The sequence below is a fragment of the Talpa occidentalis genome, unplaced genomic scaffold (assembly GCF_014898055.3).
Source record: "Talpa occidentalis isolate TD23 unplaced genomic scaffold, MPIMG_talOcc4v2.1 talOcc4.2, whole genome shotgun sequence".
NCBI classification, from domain to species: Eukaryota; Metazoa; Chordata; class Mammalia; order Eulipotyphla; family Talpidae; genus Talpa; species Talpa occidentalis.
The window spans coordinates 110,243,665-110,260,411 of record NW_023602073.1 but is presented as its reverse complement, the minus strand read 5'-3'; the positions used below and the strand labels follow the sequence as shown (position 1 = coordinate 110,260,411).

The 16,747-nt window shown below is 38.9% G+C and overlaps 1 protein-coding gene across 2 annotated transcripts in view; it reads right to left on the bottom strand.

The window, feature by feature from the left end:
• ARMC2 (armadillo repeat containing 2) overlaps positions 1-15,164 on the bottom strand; it is a 100,756-nt gene extending 85,592 nt beyond the window's left edge. The window contains exons 1-3 of one of the 2 annotated variants that reach the window (XM_037520186.2): positions 14,910-15,164; positions 14,397-14,469; positions 3,140-3,311 (exon numbers count right to left, since the gene is read on the bottom strand). In XM_037520186.2, the coding sequence (XP_037376083.1) occupies positions 3,140-3,311; positions 14,397-14,469; positions 14,910-15,127 (463 nt within the window). In that variant the 5' untranslated portion in view covers positions 15,128-15,164. Of the gene's footprint in view, positions 1-3,139; positions 3,312-14,396; positions 14,470-14,909 lie in introns of those variants that run through there. The other variant, XM_037520187.1, reaches the window with a different exon arrangement.
• Between the last annotated feature and the right edge of the window lie 1,583 nt (positions 15,165-16,747).

Below are 16,747 nucleotides of genomic sequence, written 5' to 3'. Positions count from 1 at the left end.
GGGCCAGGGGTCAGCAAACCCACAGCTCCACCCAATTGGATCTGCCTCCTGCCTTTGTGCACACAGACCCATGCTAAGAATGGAGTTTATATTTTTATTTTTTAAAGATTTATTTATTCATACAAGAATTGGGGTACAGGCCAGATGTGCAGGAGGGTGAGAAGATTCACCAGAGGCAGAGTGGGGAACAGAACAGACAGACCAACTGAAATACACTGCTGGAGGGAGCAGTGGGCTAGACAGAAGAGGTCTGCCGCACCACGTGAGTATCCCCCCAGCTGGCAGGGATCAAACTGGAGCTGTAGAGGCTGTGGACAGCTTCACAGCGCTGTGCTCAACCGTCTGCACCACCAGGGAGGCCCAGAGTTTATATTTTTAAATGGTTGGGGGAAAAACATAACATGTGAAAATGACATGAAATTCAAATTTCACTGGCCATAAATCAGTCTCCAGTTATTTTCCCACTACAACAGCAGAATTGAGAAGGTTGAACAGAAACTATATGGCCCAGCAAGTCTAAGATATTCACTCTGGCTCTTTATAGAAAAAGTTTGCTGACTTCTGTGCTAGGTCAGTATTTCCCAAACCGATTTCACAGTCAAGTAGGTTGTGAAATACTGGATGGAATTAAAATTAAGCAGGTTTCTTTACCAGACAGACGGCTTTTCTGTGCCCTTGTGCTCCGTGAATGTGGAAGAGGGACAGGGAGTGGACAGACTTATTTGAGCACTGAACTCTTTTTCCAAGGAAAAGCTATTAATAGTTTGCCAAAAGTGTTCCCTGCAACTCAGTTTGGCAAATACTCTTCTAGGCCCAGGGGGATCTCTGAGAGGTTTTTAAGCAAGATTTTTTTGTGTGCCCTGACCTCTGACCCTTATGGCATACACAGAAAATGATTGTTTTTCATGGTGTACGGGAATAAGGGAAGGAGGCTGCTGCTCACAGCCATGTCTAGCTGGGAGCTTGGCTTCCCCAAGCACTGCTCACTGCTTTGAGGACTGAGGGTCCTTGTGTACCCCCAGGGGGCTGAGGACAGAGCAGGACAGGAGAGCTGGAAGACCCGGACAAGGCAAAAGGTGATGACTGTGAGACAGTGTCAGGAAAAGAGAATGCAGACCCAAGAGAGCACCTGGAGGCCTCCACGATGGCAGGAATGTCAAGGGTCTGGGAGAGGTTGAGACTGCACTGGTCTCTGTCTGGCTTAAATAACTGGGGACATATTAGCAACACTGTCACCTCCAGCAAAACCCCTATTTGATCACACAGCAAGTAAACTGCCAGCCCTAGGAGGGTGACTACAGTGCTTCCCTGCCATTTCCTTACATCAGCAATTTCAAAAGTGCCACCACATCCTTAGTTCTGCCTGTGGCTGTGTTGGTCACAAATGACTTCACACCAAAGGCAGGGACGGGCCCTCTGTCTCCAAGCACAGCTGCCTTTACCACCTCAGTTACCTAACAAAGGGTACCTTTTCTAAACAATAGGGACAATGAAATGTACCAGGGAGTTGCTGGTACCGATGACAATGATTTTAAAGCTGGCATGCTAAAATTTATATTTGTTTAATTGGGTGATGTGTTTTTAAAATGGCAATGACTTTTACTGCCATTATGACCTGAGTGCTGACACAGACCTCAGGGATGATGAGAACGGTGATGTGGGAAAAATGCAAACAGAGTGGATAAAAGAACTGTAACAAAGACATGCTTCAGCGCAACTTGACATGTGAACAGGGCCCTGGTGCTAGGAAATGACACTCAGCACCTCCCAGAGAACAAACCAGGGCGAGAAAGAACAAGCACACCATGCTCAGACCCGTTCCCCTTGGCCTCAGCCCTGAACAGCCTTGTGGCCTTGGTGACTGACTGACTGACTGAATGAATGAATGAATGACTGAAAAGATACACATTGGGGCATGGAGGTAAAGTAAGTTGACTAAACATACATGGCCTAACATGTGACATGCATACCCTGTACTGACTCTGTGCCTTTTCCTTTCTCCTTGATTCTACCTCTTTATCTTTATGAGGGACCACAGGGATCAGAAAGGAAAATGAGTGATATGGGCTGGGGAGGCAGAGGGAGCTGTAGATCACACCAGGGCCATTGGGAGTGAGTTCTACTCAGATTATTCGGCTCCAATCATCCCATAAGCAACTATACAGAATGGGGTCTGGTGCAGCCAGATCTTTCAAGTCATAAATCTGGATTCTTCCATGAGAACTTCTACATGTAAATGTTGGCAACTAATTAAAAGAAAATGCTTGCATGCCAAACAAGTAGGATCCTCAGGTGGCAGCTTGTAACCTTAGGATCCATCTTTAGACGCTCTCCTTTCTGTCACTATAAACCTACCCCTCTTCATCAATTCTTGTTGGTTAAAGAAAGGTCAGTTCTGTCAGTGAGGTAGTTTTTCAACTTTTTGGGCTACATACAATAAGAAATAAACTTATAATGTGACCTTGAACACACAAGTACATGACTGAAGCAATATTTAACCCTTACTGCCTACAATGGACTCTGATATTATCCATTCTACCCCACTTCATTCTTTTTAAATGCTGATGTGATCCACTGACTTGAGTATCATCCCACTGATGGGCTATTTTCTACAGTTTGAAAACCTTAGCATGCACTGGACTTGGAATTTCAGATTTTTAACCTCTCTGTACCTAGGTTTAGATCCCTGCTAGAATTCTATGGCAGTAGGAAAGCCCCAATTAACTTTTGTTTATTTGACCCCAATTAACATGGGATCAGAAAGACATCTTCAAACACCTAAGCTTAGTGTACATTATATGAATCTTAAATATACCTAATGAAATTAATAACTTTTGAGTTCTAATTTAAACATTATTATTTCCAACATATATGAACCCATTCATTAGAAAATACTTGTGCAAATACTCTTTCCTACTAAGGAATGCTTTTTTAAAAACTATAATATTTATGTTTCTTTATAAACAACCAGAAAAATATCAAAACAATGTTTCATACTCAGATTTTTCCATAATATTAACTAGTCTGAGTCACTGTTACAATCGTGTAGGGCTAGCAAAATTTATATAGAAATAGCTTTTGTGTGCAAATTCAAGAAATACGCCTGTCCCAGGTTTTAAAGGATGTTATGCAGCCTTACGTTCAGGAGGAGGAAGGGTCCTGTCCGGCAGAAGAGTCCCCTGGGAAGCCGCCCTGAATAAGCGTGCCCGGGCACTGCTTATTTTTCTAATCTTCACAGGGTCCACCGGGGGTTTAGGAAAGGAAGGGCAGGGCCCCTCCTCTGTGGTGGGAGATGCTGGAGCTTTCGGTTTCTGGAAAGAGATTTTTCAAATGATTGGCATGAGTTTCTATGTCTCACATAAGACTCAGCACCCTGGATCTGGCCCTGACACTTCCAGGGAGCACAGGTCTTTCTGCTTGGTTTCACACCACAATTCCATTTCTTGCTGGCCCATCTTACTTAATGTGTTATAAATATAATACTCTATTGGCTTTTTGTCAATTATATTCTATTAAAAACTTTGATATCCTGCTAGTGTACTTGAAAAAAGTTTAACCCATGCTTGCAGACAGATATCTGCATACAAGACTATAAGATCACATATGGATTAAACATACTTTGAAAATTTTTGTGTTCAACTCAGCTCAGAAAATATTCATTGGGCACCCACATGGATCTAGAGCTATGTGGAATATAAATACTACCTTTACATGTTGGGTTCTACAAAAGCATTTTTTAATGATAGAGAAAATTAGTAATTAAGATTATTAAGTCACAAAACATAAGAGCAAATATTTGTCTTGGACTTATGACATAAAAATGTTTTGCTATATATATCTCAAGAATTCTATACTGGTACCTTTTAGAAAAGGAACACCACTGGCAAAATTCCAATTCTTTAAAGAGTTTTAAAAATAATTCACCTGGCCCAGATGGATTTAATAGATATATACAGAACATTCTATTCAAAAGCAGCAGAATACATATTCTTCTCAAGTGCATATGGAACATTCTCCAGGATGGATCTATCTTAGGCCACAAGACAAGTCTCAATAAATTTGAAAAAAGTGAAATCATATCATACATATTTTCAGAAACTAGAAATAATTATAAGAAGAAAAGTGAAATATGAATATGCAAAGATTAAATAGCCTGCTACCTAGCAACCCATAGGTCAACAAAGAGAGCAAAGGATAAATCAAAAAATACCTTGAAACAAAAGAAATACAACATACAAAATCAAAGGAGACAGCAAGAACAGTTCTAACAGCAAAGTTCATAACAATATGGATCTACCTCAAGGAACAAGAAAAATTTCAAATAAACAATTTGACATTGCAGCTAATGAACTAGAAAAAATTAAAAAACAAAAACAAAAACCAAAACTAGCAGAAGGAAAGTGATAACAAATAGAGAATACAAAAAAACAAAAAGAAAAGATCAATGAAAATAAGCTGGTTCTTTGAAAAGACAAACCAAATTGTCAGAACTTCAGGTAGGATCACCAAGAAAAAAAAACACTAACAAAGAATTATCAGAAAGAAAAATTAAGAAAACCATCCCATTTACAGATTTATCAAAAAATAATAAATACCTAGAAATAAATTTAAGGATGTGAAAGACCTGTACACTAAAAATTTTAAGACACTGATGAAAGAAATCGAAGACAAGTAAATGTAGAGATATTCCATGCTGATGATTGAAAGAATTAATACTGCTACAATATCTACATTACCCAAAGCAATTTATAGATTCAATGCAATCCCTAGAAAATTCCACTGACATTTTTCAAAGAAATAAAGCAATCTTAAAATATGTATCGAACCACCAAAGATCCTGAGTAGGCAAAGAAATCATGAAAAAGAAGAACAAAATGGAGGAATCACACTCCTTGATTTCAAACTATATTATGAAGTTACAGTAATCAAAACAAAATGGTACTGGCATAAAAACAAACATATATCAATGGAACAGAGAACAGAGCCCAGAGAAAATGCACACATATATTTGTCAATTAAATTATCACAATGGAGGCAAGACTATTCAATTGGAAAGGGACAGTTTTTTCAATAAATTGTTTTGGAAAAAATTGTTATCCACAAGTGAAAGAATGAAACATTATCTTACAACATAAACAAAAATTAACTTATAATGGATTAGGGACTTGAAACCATAAAACTCCTAGAAGAAAACATACATCTGACATCAGACTTGGTTATGATTTTTTTGGACCCAACTTCAAAAGAAAAGGTAATACAGGAAAAAAATAAGCAAGTGAGGTTACATCAAATTATAGTCTCTTCACAGCAAAGGAAACGATCAATAAAATGAAAAGGCAGCTTACAGAATGGAAGAAAATATTTGCAAATCATACATCCCTCCCAAGGGGCTAATGTCCAATATATTTAAAGAAGTCATACAACTCACTAGCAAAAAAACAAACAATCCAATTTAAAAATGGACAAAGGCTCTGAAGAGACATTCCCCCCGCCCCCCAGAAGACATACAGATCACCGATAGGCATATGAAAGGATGTACCAACATCATTAATCACCAGGGAAAATACAAATCAAAACCACTATCAGATATCACATCACACTAGTATCAACAAGACAACACGTAACAAGTTCTGGCAAGGTTATGGAGAACAGAGAATTCTCATACACTGTTGGCGGGAATGTAAATTGGTGCAGCCTCTAAGAATAACTATATGGAGGTTCCTCAAAAAGTTAAAAAAGGAACTATTATAAGAATTCACTTACTAGCAATAAAACTACCATTCCTTTTCTGGACATTTATTCAAAGAAAACAAGAAATACTAATTCAAAAAGATATATGCACCCCTGTGCTCATTATAGCATTATTTATAACAGCGAAGGGATGGAAACAACCCAAGTATACACTAATGAATAAGTGGATAAAGAGATGGTGTGTGTATGTGTGTTTGTGAATATGTGTGTATAAAATGGAATATTCAGTCAAAAAAAAAAAACCAGAAAAGGGGCCTCCCCAGTGGTGCAGCGGTTGAGCGCTGGGTTGCGAAGCTGCCCACCTCTGCAGCGCTGGTTCGATCCCCGGCCATCAGGCGAGGGTCCCACATGGCACGCAGACCTCTCCTGCATGCCCGCTGCTTCCCTCAGCAGTGTACTTCGTCAATCTGCCTGTTCTGTTCCCCGCTCTGGCTCTGGTGAATTCTCTCACCCTCCCGCACTTCTGACTGTACCCAGTGCTTATATAAATAAATAAATAAATCTTAAAAAAAAAAAAAGAAACAAATTGACTTAAAAATAAATAAATAAATAAACCAGAATGGAATCTTGCCATTTAGAACAACATGGAGGGGCCCTGACAGTATTCTGGTAAGAGACAAAGACCATATAACATCAATTTATATGGAACCTAAAAAACAAAACGCACACAGAGAACAGATTAGTGTTTGCCAGAGGAGGAAATGGGTGAAGGGACAAGAGGTAAAAAGTTGTAGTTATAAAATAAATAAGTCATGGGGATGTAATATACAGCATGGTGAGTATGGGCAATAATATTGTATTGCATATTTGAAAGCTGCTGAGAGAGTAAACCTTAAAAAGTTCTCATGACAAGAAAAAAAAAATCTTGTGACTTTGTGTGGTGATCATTTCACAGTGTACACATATGTAGAATCATTGTGCTGCACACCTGAAACTAATACAACGTTATATGTCAATTATATTTCAATTTAAAATAACAACAAAATTCCTGCACCAAGTATTATGCCACCCAGAGCTCTCTCTAGTCTGCACTCCAGATGGCAGTGGCTTCTGACCCAGGGCCAGAATCTCACCCAGGCTGAAGCTCCCACTTTTGCTTTCAGGGTCCCAGGGGGGTCCATTCTTCTCTCCTACTTTAGCAGCCTTGTCTATGTTAGAACAAGCTAACGGCAGCAAGTGGGTACAGCCCTCTAATCAAAAATAATCGAGTTGAAGTCTAAAGTCACTTTCATAACATGTGAAATGAGTGACTATCCAACAGGTTTATCAACTAAATCTTTTAAAACCCAGAGTGAAACTCAAGTCAGATAATTTGGAAAAATGGGTGAGGCCATCTATCACATAGGACGTATAATTTCAAACACATTTTCTCTACACACTGATAGAACATAGACATCTATATTAGAGTTCTCCTTTCAAGAAACTGCTTATTTCAATGATGACATTTTTCAAAATTTGATTTTCTTTTTTTAATTTTATTTTTATATTCCCCATATAATTGCAACCCCCTTATTTTGACCCCAATCAAAATATTTTTTAATTTCTTTTGTGTCTGTTTTTTTTTTTAAATTTTAAATATTCCTTTGTTCATTTGCATCTAGAATCAATTAAAAAACCAGACCCAAAAAGTAGCTTCATGATTTTAGAGACAACGTTTTTTTCTAAACACAGTTAGAAAAATAATAACAAAAATAATTAGCACAATATGGAGAAAGAATGAATGACTTTGGGGTTGACGTGATCTGAGTGAAATCCACTTTATAGTTCTGTGAGCTTGGGCAGGCCATTTCTTGGAACTTGCCCAGCTATCAAATAGGGGATAGCAGTTCCCTCCTTGTAGGAACACTGACATACGTACATATACTAGGTAGGCTCAAGAAATGCCTGAAAGCTTCCTTCCCTAAGTTAGAGGCTCACTATTTATTTACTAGATATGGCTCAGTTACTTTTATGTCTCAAAAGTGCAAACCCTAGCCTCTAACACATACTTGCTGGATTCAGAGGGGTTTATTCTAAAGAAGACAGCATTCTTTTATCTGTAAAAATTATGCTATATCTGTTTAATATGCTTTTCAGTTTCCTGAATTTCTTGCATAATATAATATGCATAAGATCGTGATTAGGCCATGAAACTAATGGTAGCCCCAAAAGCTAAGAATTTTATAATACAGGAAAATAAATGCTTTAGATATAATTATAAAAGAGGGAACACATAAGGATAATCTCCATCTTGAATGCAGATAAGAGATTTTCTTATCTCAAAATGCCCGTATTCTGCCAGTACCTTGAATCTGGGACAAAGCAAAAGAAGTCTGCCAAATAAAATAATAATACAGATAAGGCAAATGGCTCTTTTACAGATGCCTTAACTATTACAAATGTTTCAGATACTATATAAAAGATCTTATAAAAAGAGAGTACATGACTTTGCTAAAACTAATTTCTACCTAGAAGAGAATAACTGAATTCTCTCTGGATAGCAAGAAAAAGCCCCTTAACGGGGCCTCCCCCGTGGCGCAGCGGTTGAGCGCTGGGTTGCGAAGCTGCCCGCAGCCTCCGCGGCGTCGGCTCGATCCCCGGCTGCTCCCCGGCTACCGGAGGAGGGTCCCACATAGCGCGCAGACCTCTCCTGCCGCCCGCTGCTCCCCTCAGCAGTGTGCTTCGGTCCTTCTGCCTGCTCTGCTCCCCGCTCTGGTGAATTCTCTCACCCTCCCGTGCTTCTGACTGTACCCAGTGCATGTATAAATAAATAAATAAATCTTAAAAAAAAAAAATAGAATTTAAAAAAAAAAAAAGCCCCTTAACGGCAACTTGGTAAAATGCATTTTCCTCCAAATAATAAATTAGTCATTGTTTGCATAATGAAAAATTAGTTCCCTTTTACTACTGACCTTTCATACATGATTTATCCCCCTTAAAGACATATCTCACTGGACTATTTAAAATATAAAGTGGTATAAGGGAAGAAGGATTTTTAATTCTTCCAGGGAAAATTACTAACCAAGCCATTGGTTTCTATCTTGCCATTTTCTACAAATGTTATTCCACTTTGTGGAACAACATGGTTTTTATGAAGCAAAACAATAACATTTACTTCATTTTAGAATTCAAAGAATGTTGCAAGCAGGTTCAAATCTTCACCAGAGAACCCTACCTCTCTCACGCTTTGTGTCACCGACATTGAGCAATAACTTGAGTGCAATCCAGGACACTGGGAAAGTCAGGTTTCAATTTTTTTCTGGTTGATAAAACTGGGAAAGTCAGTTGAAGACAGAAAGATTATTTTAATAAAACAACTTGATCAAGGAAGACAAAATTTGTAGAACAATTAAGGGATCTGATTGGCCTCAACTCTCATCCCAGCATGCCTGCCCTTGATCAGCTTCTGACAACCTCCTGTGGTTACCAGATGGGAAGGCCAGGGTCTTCCCCATTCTACATGGAGCTAGAAGCGGGAGTCCATGACATTCCACCTCAGAAAGAAGTCACCATTTAATTGATAAAGCAATGCAATAGACACCCTGGGCACACACTGTGTTTGCACATGCACCAAAAACCTCTTTGAAGTTAGAAAGCAAATATTAAAAATTCCCCCAAGCCCACATCCTTGGATGTGGTGATTGTATATGCATCTATTGCTATGATTTTCTCCACAGGTACCCTGGGCTCCCTGTCATTCTCAGCAGGTGACTCACAGCTTAATGTCACCATTCCTTTAGGAAAGAGGGAAAGAAAAAACACTGCTTTGACATTCTTACTCTGCTTTCTCACCTTGGACCTCCCCTGTCCCAAAGGCCTTTATGAGAGTCTAAGTCCCTTTCTTTTTAAAAATATATTAAATTTTGTTTTAATTGTAGCTCAGTTCCAATAAAAGATAAAAAACAGCTCCTGGTCTATATTACGGTGAGTCAGGACAGTAGCTCCCTGGGGGATGGTTTCTGGGTACTGATAAGGGCCTCTTTTTTTCTTTTTGAATGCTGATTAGTAAATGCTTTGAGTTAGAATAAACTTATTAAGCTGTACTTTTATGACCTGCGGCTGTTCCATTTGTCAAAAAAATAATAAAAATGCTTGGAGCTTAAATGAGGAGGCTTTGAAAGTTTAGGAAAAACGGGAAGGTTTCTGTTTTGATAATGATAATGATGGGAGGCAAAATTTCCTATTCACAACTCTTTTCCTACTTTCTAATCCAATGAGAGTAGCTGTTCCTGTGTATATAAATCCAAACACTGGTTACCCAGAACAGCAGAGTGAAAATAGAAATAACTACCACCCCACAGCACCCCCATCTCAGACCTGTCATGGGGAGGGGAGCTGTGAAGACAAGGCTGGCCAGGCATGGGCATGCCTATGGAGCAGGCAGATATGAATGTCAATGGGAGGCAGCAGATAATTAGAATCTGGTGAGCCTGTCAGGCCCACCACCATTGTCCATCATTCTGGGAAGCCCAGGGCATTCTTGATTGTAGGCAGCTGTGGGGAGAGGGAAGGAGGCAGCCTGATGGGGAAGGGAGAAGGGCAGCATATAGGCATCAGAGATGGACTGATTTATTAAATGTGGGAGCTGGATTGGGCTGCTTTCTGGGCTCCTCTTCCCTGACTGATTGCTGGTTGAGGAATTATTTAAAGGCAAACTTATGCATAAAAGTAGAAAAGTGTCTTAAACCCAAAAAGTGCTGAAATTTAATTAGTTAGGACAACACAGACTCTCAGCAAGCGTGTCCCCTAAATATGAATACCTACCCTCCCTTTCTTTTTATCCCTGCTCCCTTCCCCCTTCACTCCTATTTCCTCTGATCTCATCCTTGTAGGAACTGAACTATGACCAGAGGCAAAGCGTTCTTTAAGGTGAAGTGGAAGGAAGGAGAGGAGGTGGAAGGTAGAAGGTAACATGAGATAGTATGAGGCCACTTGCAGAAATTTTTAAGCAGGGAACCCCCAACTTTAACTCTTGTGCAAAACTGAAATATACTTATGACCTTTATATAATCCACTATAACAAAGGAAAATTCAAACTAAAAAAAGATATTTTACTTAATATGAGGAGTTCTGAGCCTATTTTTACCTTGAACATAGCAAACAACCACTCTTCAGAAAAGAAATTCAATTACAATGACTCTAAACAGAGGTGAATGCCAACATTATCTGTGCCTAACACCTAACCCTGCAGCCCAAAAACTGTACCAATTTGACAAAGACCAGGTTTACTCTAGAAATAGAGATTTTTTAGGAAGGAGTAAGCCTGATTTGAGTGAGTTCTCCCCAAATGACAGCAATACTAGAAACCATCACAGGAGTCCCACGACAGCTTTGTGAACAGCCACCCTCCAACAAGGTAGGCCTGCTGAGCTGACAAATCCAGGCCCCTCTTGCTGTGGCTGGTGCAAAACACTGTGACTTCCGGGCCTCCCCTAGTGGCACAGTGGTTGAGCGCTGGGCTGCAAAGCTGCCCGCAGCCTCTGCAGTGCCGGTTGGATCCCCGGCCACAGGCGAGGGTCCCACATGGCACGCAGACCTCTCCTGCCGCCTGCTGTTCCCCTCAGCAGTGTACTTCTTCAGTCTGCCTGTTCTCTTCCCTGCTCTGGCTCTGGTGAATTCTCTCACCCTCCTGCACTTCTGACTGTACCCAGTGCTTGTACAAATAAATAAATAAATAAATATTAAAAAAAAAAACAACAAAAAAAAACACTGTGACTTCCAAGGCTGTAAATGCAACAGCCACCTGTCAACAATGGCTGGCAAGGTATTTTTTTTCATATTGGTTCATGCTTAGTATTGCTATTTCGGGATCTCATTTTTTATCATCTGCAATATAAGGACAAGTATAATCTTCCTCACAAAGGCATTCTGATAAGCACTTTAAGAATAAAAGGTACATTTTTGTTTTTTGTCTGTTTAAAGATTTATTTATTTATGCATGCAAGAACTGGGGTACAGGGGAGAGGTGCAGGGGGTGAAGGGATTCACCAGAAACCAGAACAGAACAGGCAGGCAGACTGAAATACACTGCTAAGGGGAGCAGCAGGCAAGTCAGGAAAGGTCTGCTATGCCATGTGGGCAGCTCCCTGGCTGGCAGGTGATTGAACTCGTGCTGCAGAGGCTGAGGACAGCTTCACAGTGCTGTGCTTAACCCTGTGCCACCAAGGAGGCCCATAAAAGGTACATTTTTGTTTAAAATGAAACACACCTAAGACCTTGTCCATTTGCACAAGGACTATACATTAAATGATATACTGGCCTGCAATGACAGTGTAATGGTTATATGGGAGACTATCTTTGTTCACGTGAGATGTGCAGTTAATTTTTTATGACAGAGTTTTATATCTGCAGCTAGTTTCAAATAGTTCACCAAAAACAAACTTAACAAAAGCACGCATACCACCTATACAGTAATAAAAAATGAGGAGCAGATTGATTGACACTCCAATTCCATGAAATCACCAAAGGTGATTGATACCAGGGGATCTGAAATCATCAGATACCTGTGGGAGTAAAGGCATAAGAGAAAAGGTGCTTAAATAAGGAGGATTAGCTGAATGTCTGTGTAACTCCCTCTTTCCCCACTCCACGTAATCAGGCTACTGAACCCAGCAGTAGATGGGACATTTGTTCTCTAGAAAGCATAAAACAGAGGGTCTCTGAATGAGTAAGTAGGCACAGTTGAGGGTCAGGGACTATAAACACAGATGCAAGCTGAACATTTATATATTGAATGCTAGGCATGCCTACCTTCTTCCTCCACCTGGCTCCAGAAAGTTTATCCTTCAGAAACCAGTCTTTATCCCTCAGAAAAGAGCTTGGAAGATACTTCTATAGAGGATCAACTAGTACACAAGGAAAGCCATAAAGATATGGCCACTGGGTGGGGGAAGTAGGAATTTCACCAACAATAGGGCCCAGCCAGATCCCCTTAAATATAGGTGTCGGTAGGCATCACAGTGGGTTGACCAACCCCATCCACATGCTCCCACTCTTAAATAAGAGCAGAACAAATGGCTTGAACTATCAGAAGGAGAGACTCTAATATGAAAAACAAAGACTGAAACAAACCCAAATGCTACAGAGACACAGAGGGAAGGCCATAGGAAATCACAGAGAACAGTCAGCCCTCCACAAGTCAAGGAGAGAGGCCGCAGCAGAAAATCAACCCTGCCTTGATCTCAGATCTCTTATCTCCAGAAGTGTGAGAAAATAAATTCCCACTGTTTATGCACATGCACAAAGCTAACAGTGATTTCAAAGGGAAAAGAAAACTTTAAAAATCAAAGCTATTATTAGTAAACTCAGATAAGATATTACAAACATTAAGAAAAAATAGAATACCATATATATTAAGAAAAGATAATTTGGAGGGGAAAAAAAGAATTCTTGGAAATTATAAGTAGCGTACATAAAGAGAACTCAATAAAGAGATCAGAAAATAAAGTTTCTTCCAAAAAAAAAAGGTAGGGAAAATAAGAAAATTGAAGGACCAGGGGATCCTACATCTGAATAGAAATATCAGAAAGAGCAAACAGACACATCAAGATAAGTCAAGGACATTTCTCAGGCTGAAAGACAAGAAATCCTACATAGAAAGTGCTCAGCATAATGGATAAAAATGCATTTACACAAAGGCCTATTGTGAAATCTCAAAACACTGGGAACAAAGAAAAATTCTATAGACTTCCAGAGAGAAAAAGCAGGAGTCAAGTTGTCAAATAATTTGCTTCCTACACACCCTTTTCCAAGAAACTACTGGAGGGAGTGTTCCACCAAAACAAGAGTAGATCAAGAAAGAGAAGGGCCTGAGACAGAGGAACAGGAAAGCTAGTGGCAGAGGGAGGAGCAAGCTGTAAACCAAGTCGAGGATGAAGGGAGAGGAGTGGGTTCTCCAAGGAGATGAATGGAGAGAATACAAGACGGAAACAGCAATAATAAATAAAAAAAAACTTTAAAAACAAGGCAATTGTTAATAGTTGGGAAAATAAAAGCTGGTGCAGAGAAAAAGTAATCAGCATTTTTCATCATTTAAGGTTCAGCTGTGTTGCTATAATCAATATATAATCAGAGAAAAGAGATTAACTAAAATTATGGTATCTCTGCACTGGGAGTAGCAAGAACAGAGAAGATGACAAGGACATGAGAGGGCCTGGGACAACAGGCAAGAGTTAAATCTTCCTTTTCCTTAGTCGTTAGGTAATTTATCAAGACAATGTGTTATTTAGGAATTTGGATCTAAATACCAAAATATTGTGCCAAAAACATTTAAAGTGATACCACTAGGGAGGAAAGAATGAAGAACAAGAGGACAAGAGACTGCTGGAATTTTTTTTCATTGGTAACGAATCTTGGACTCTATGTACATGTATATATAATTTACATATATAGCTGCTAAAATAATGTATATGTATAACTGTTTAAAAATACAGAAAAATTGTCAGTCTATTTATTAGGTTACTACACATTTCTAAAATTCTTATTATCAAGCTATTGGTAAGTAATAGAAGCATACTTCAAAGTATACTTTGAAGAATATAAAAGAACTTTCTTTCAATTATTAGTACATTCAGGTCTATGAGATCTCGTCTTTATCATATTAAGTGATGATTCCAAGTATTTGGAATCCCACTTCACAGGCTCTGGTGGAAATATCATGTACTCACAAGTTCTAGTGGACTGAGACGTGCGCCAGAGATGGGCCTGGAATCGGATGACTCAAAACTGGATGCATGGAGGCTAGAACAGGAGAGGGAGCCGAGGTATTAGTTTGTGAAGAATTACCACTAGCCCCAAAAACAAACAAAAGTGTTCAGTTCGGCCTTGAGGAAGAAGCAATTTTAAAAATACGGTACTTAAAATATTAAGAAATCCTTTCATTTCTTTCTAGGAGGATTAAAACATAGTGAATAATGAAAAGTACACATGGTGATTTTTAAAATAAGCTTTGTTAATATCACTTTGTAAGTTGGTATGACAATCACTATTAACCATTTCATACTGAAGCAACTTCTTGGGCTCAAGCTCTGGAATTATCTTTAGGACTCTTGACAGACACAAGTGATGTAATTAGCATAACTGAAACTTAAAATGTAACTATTCATAACCAGAATTAAGGAAAAAATGTCATCTTAGTAGCTTAAATATCTGAAGGTACAGGAAAGAGCAATGTCATTTACCTGAAGGAAGAAGGAGGTCTATTTTCTGGTGTTCTTGAAGATGAAGGTCCAAACAGTTTTCTTTGGTCTTCTTGTGGGGTAAAAGGTCTTTGAGTCCTAACTGTTCTTAAAGAATTTCGTGCTTCACTTATGATTTCTGCACTGGTCTTCTGTTTGGACACTGAAAGTCGATAAAACGGATCCAGCTTTTCTAACTTTTTATCACTTGGAGACAGCATCTTTTCTTTTAAAGTAAGTGTTCTTTAGGTAGAAACCACACCCTGCAAATATATGGTACAAAATAAAAACGATTTTTATCCAGTAGTTTACAGAGGAGTGCTTAAACCCCTCCATAATGCGCTTCAAACATTCTTCTAATGCTAAACTTGAAAAACAAAACAAAAACAAATCTTCATTAAAAAAATCTACCAGTCAGTTACAGATGGGAGAACAGCTCTCAGAAACCCCCAGTTATGCTGATGGGAGTATACATGATGGAGGGAAAGGTAAGATGTGCGGGAGGAGACCTAGAGTAAAAGCTAATCCTGGAGAGAAAGAGGCTATCTCATGAAAGGTGACAGGCTAGGAAATTTATCCCATATTGTCCAATCTATAGGAAAACACTGGAGTGGGGGAGTTTCTCTTAAAACATTTTACCAAAATTTCCTTTCCCACTGCTCTCCATATAAAATGCTAGTATACGGCCAAATTTAGAGCGATTGAGTCTATTTCCAAGTTTCATTTGCTTTCATAAATGCAGTTTGTAAACTCACAGGAACGTTCAACCATACATTTGCCCATGATACACTGGAATATATCAAGTCAAATCACCTTCAATTTTGAGATACTGTCCTAGAGGAATAAAGAGCAAGTATTAACATCAACCTGTCCTTTCCCAAGTTGCCTCCCGTGATTAGTAATTTAAGTCATGTGCAGGCCATGAGATCGAAGCTCCTTCTTAAATGCTCGTGTGTCCCATGGAGGCCTGGCTAACTTGGAAAGACACCTCTGACAGCTCTCAACCTTAAGAAAAGTCGAGATTTAAAAACCTAATTCTAATTAGTATATGATATTAGGTATTCACTTACAAACAAAACCCTAATTACTTGAAAACGCTATATCTGTAGGGAGACAGAATCACTTCTACAAAAAGAAATTTTTTGGTTGACATAAGCCCAAGGAACGGAAAAAGACTTCATTTCCACAAGTAGAAGCAACAGATGATTGCTCAGAAAAATAAAGAGGATTTACTACACTATGATTCTACACATTAAGTTGTTACTTAACAACAGACAACAAGAACATTTGTTTCCTTTTACCCAGGCCCCACCCCCAAGAATTTCGGAGGAAAAGAGTATGAATGTAAACTGCAAACAATATGACACTTCCTTTCATAGGGAATGACCAGGTGTTGAGACATAACAGTACGAATATTACTAGATAAGCAATACTGTTCTAGGGATTTTTGATATAAGATTTTAAATTGAAGCAAAGTGTCCAGAATTACGAACTGATTTAATTCAACTAACAAAAACTGGCAGACAACACACTTTACTTCTAATGCTTCTGATATGACTGACTACTTAAAAAGAGATTACCAGCTAACTATTGAAAACATGGATAAAGCGTTATACATATGTACATAATTATTTTAGGGTTCATTATAATATAAATTCAATCCAATAACATCTAAATTAAGTGGCCATGCCAATTACACTTATTTTTTTAAAAATGCCCATCGAAGTAAGAAATTATCCCACTTAGTGAGAAAAAGTTTCTATAAAAAGAACTGGCTTCTTTCGGAGACAAAATCAGGTTTGTGACTTCTTTGGCCTCACGTGGCACTAATAAGTCTAGCA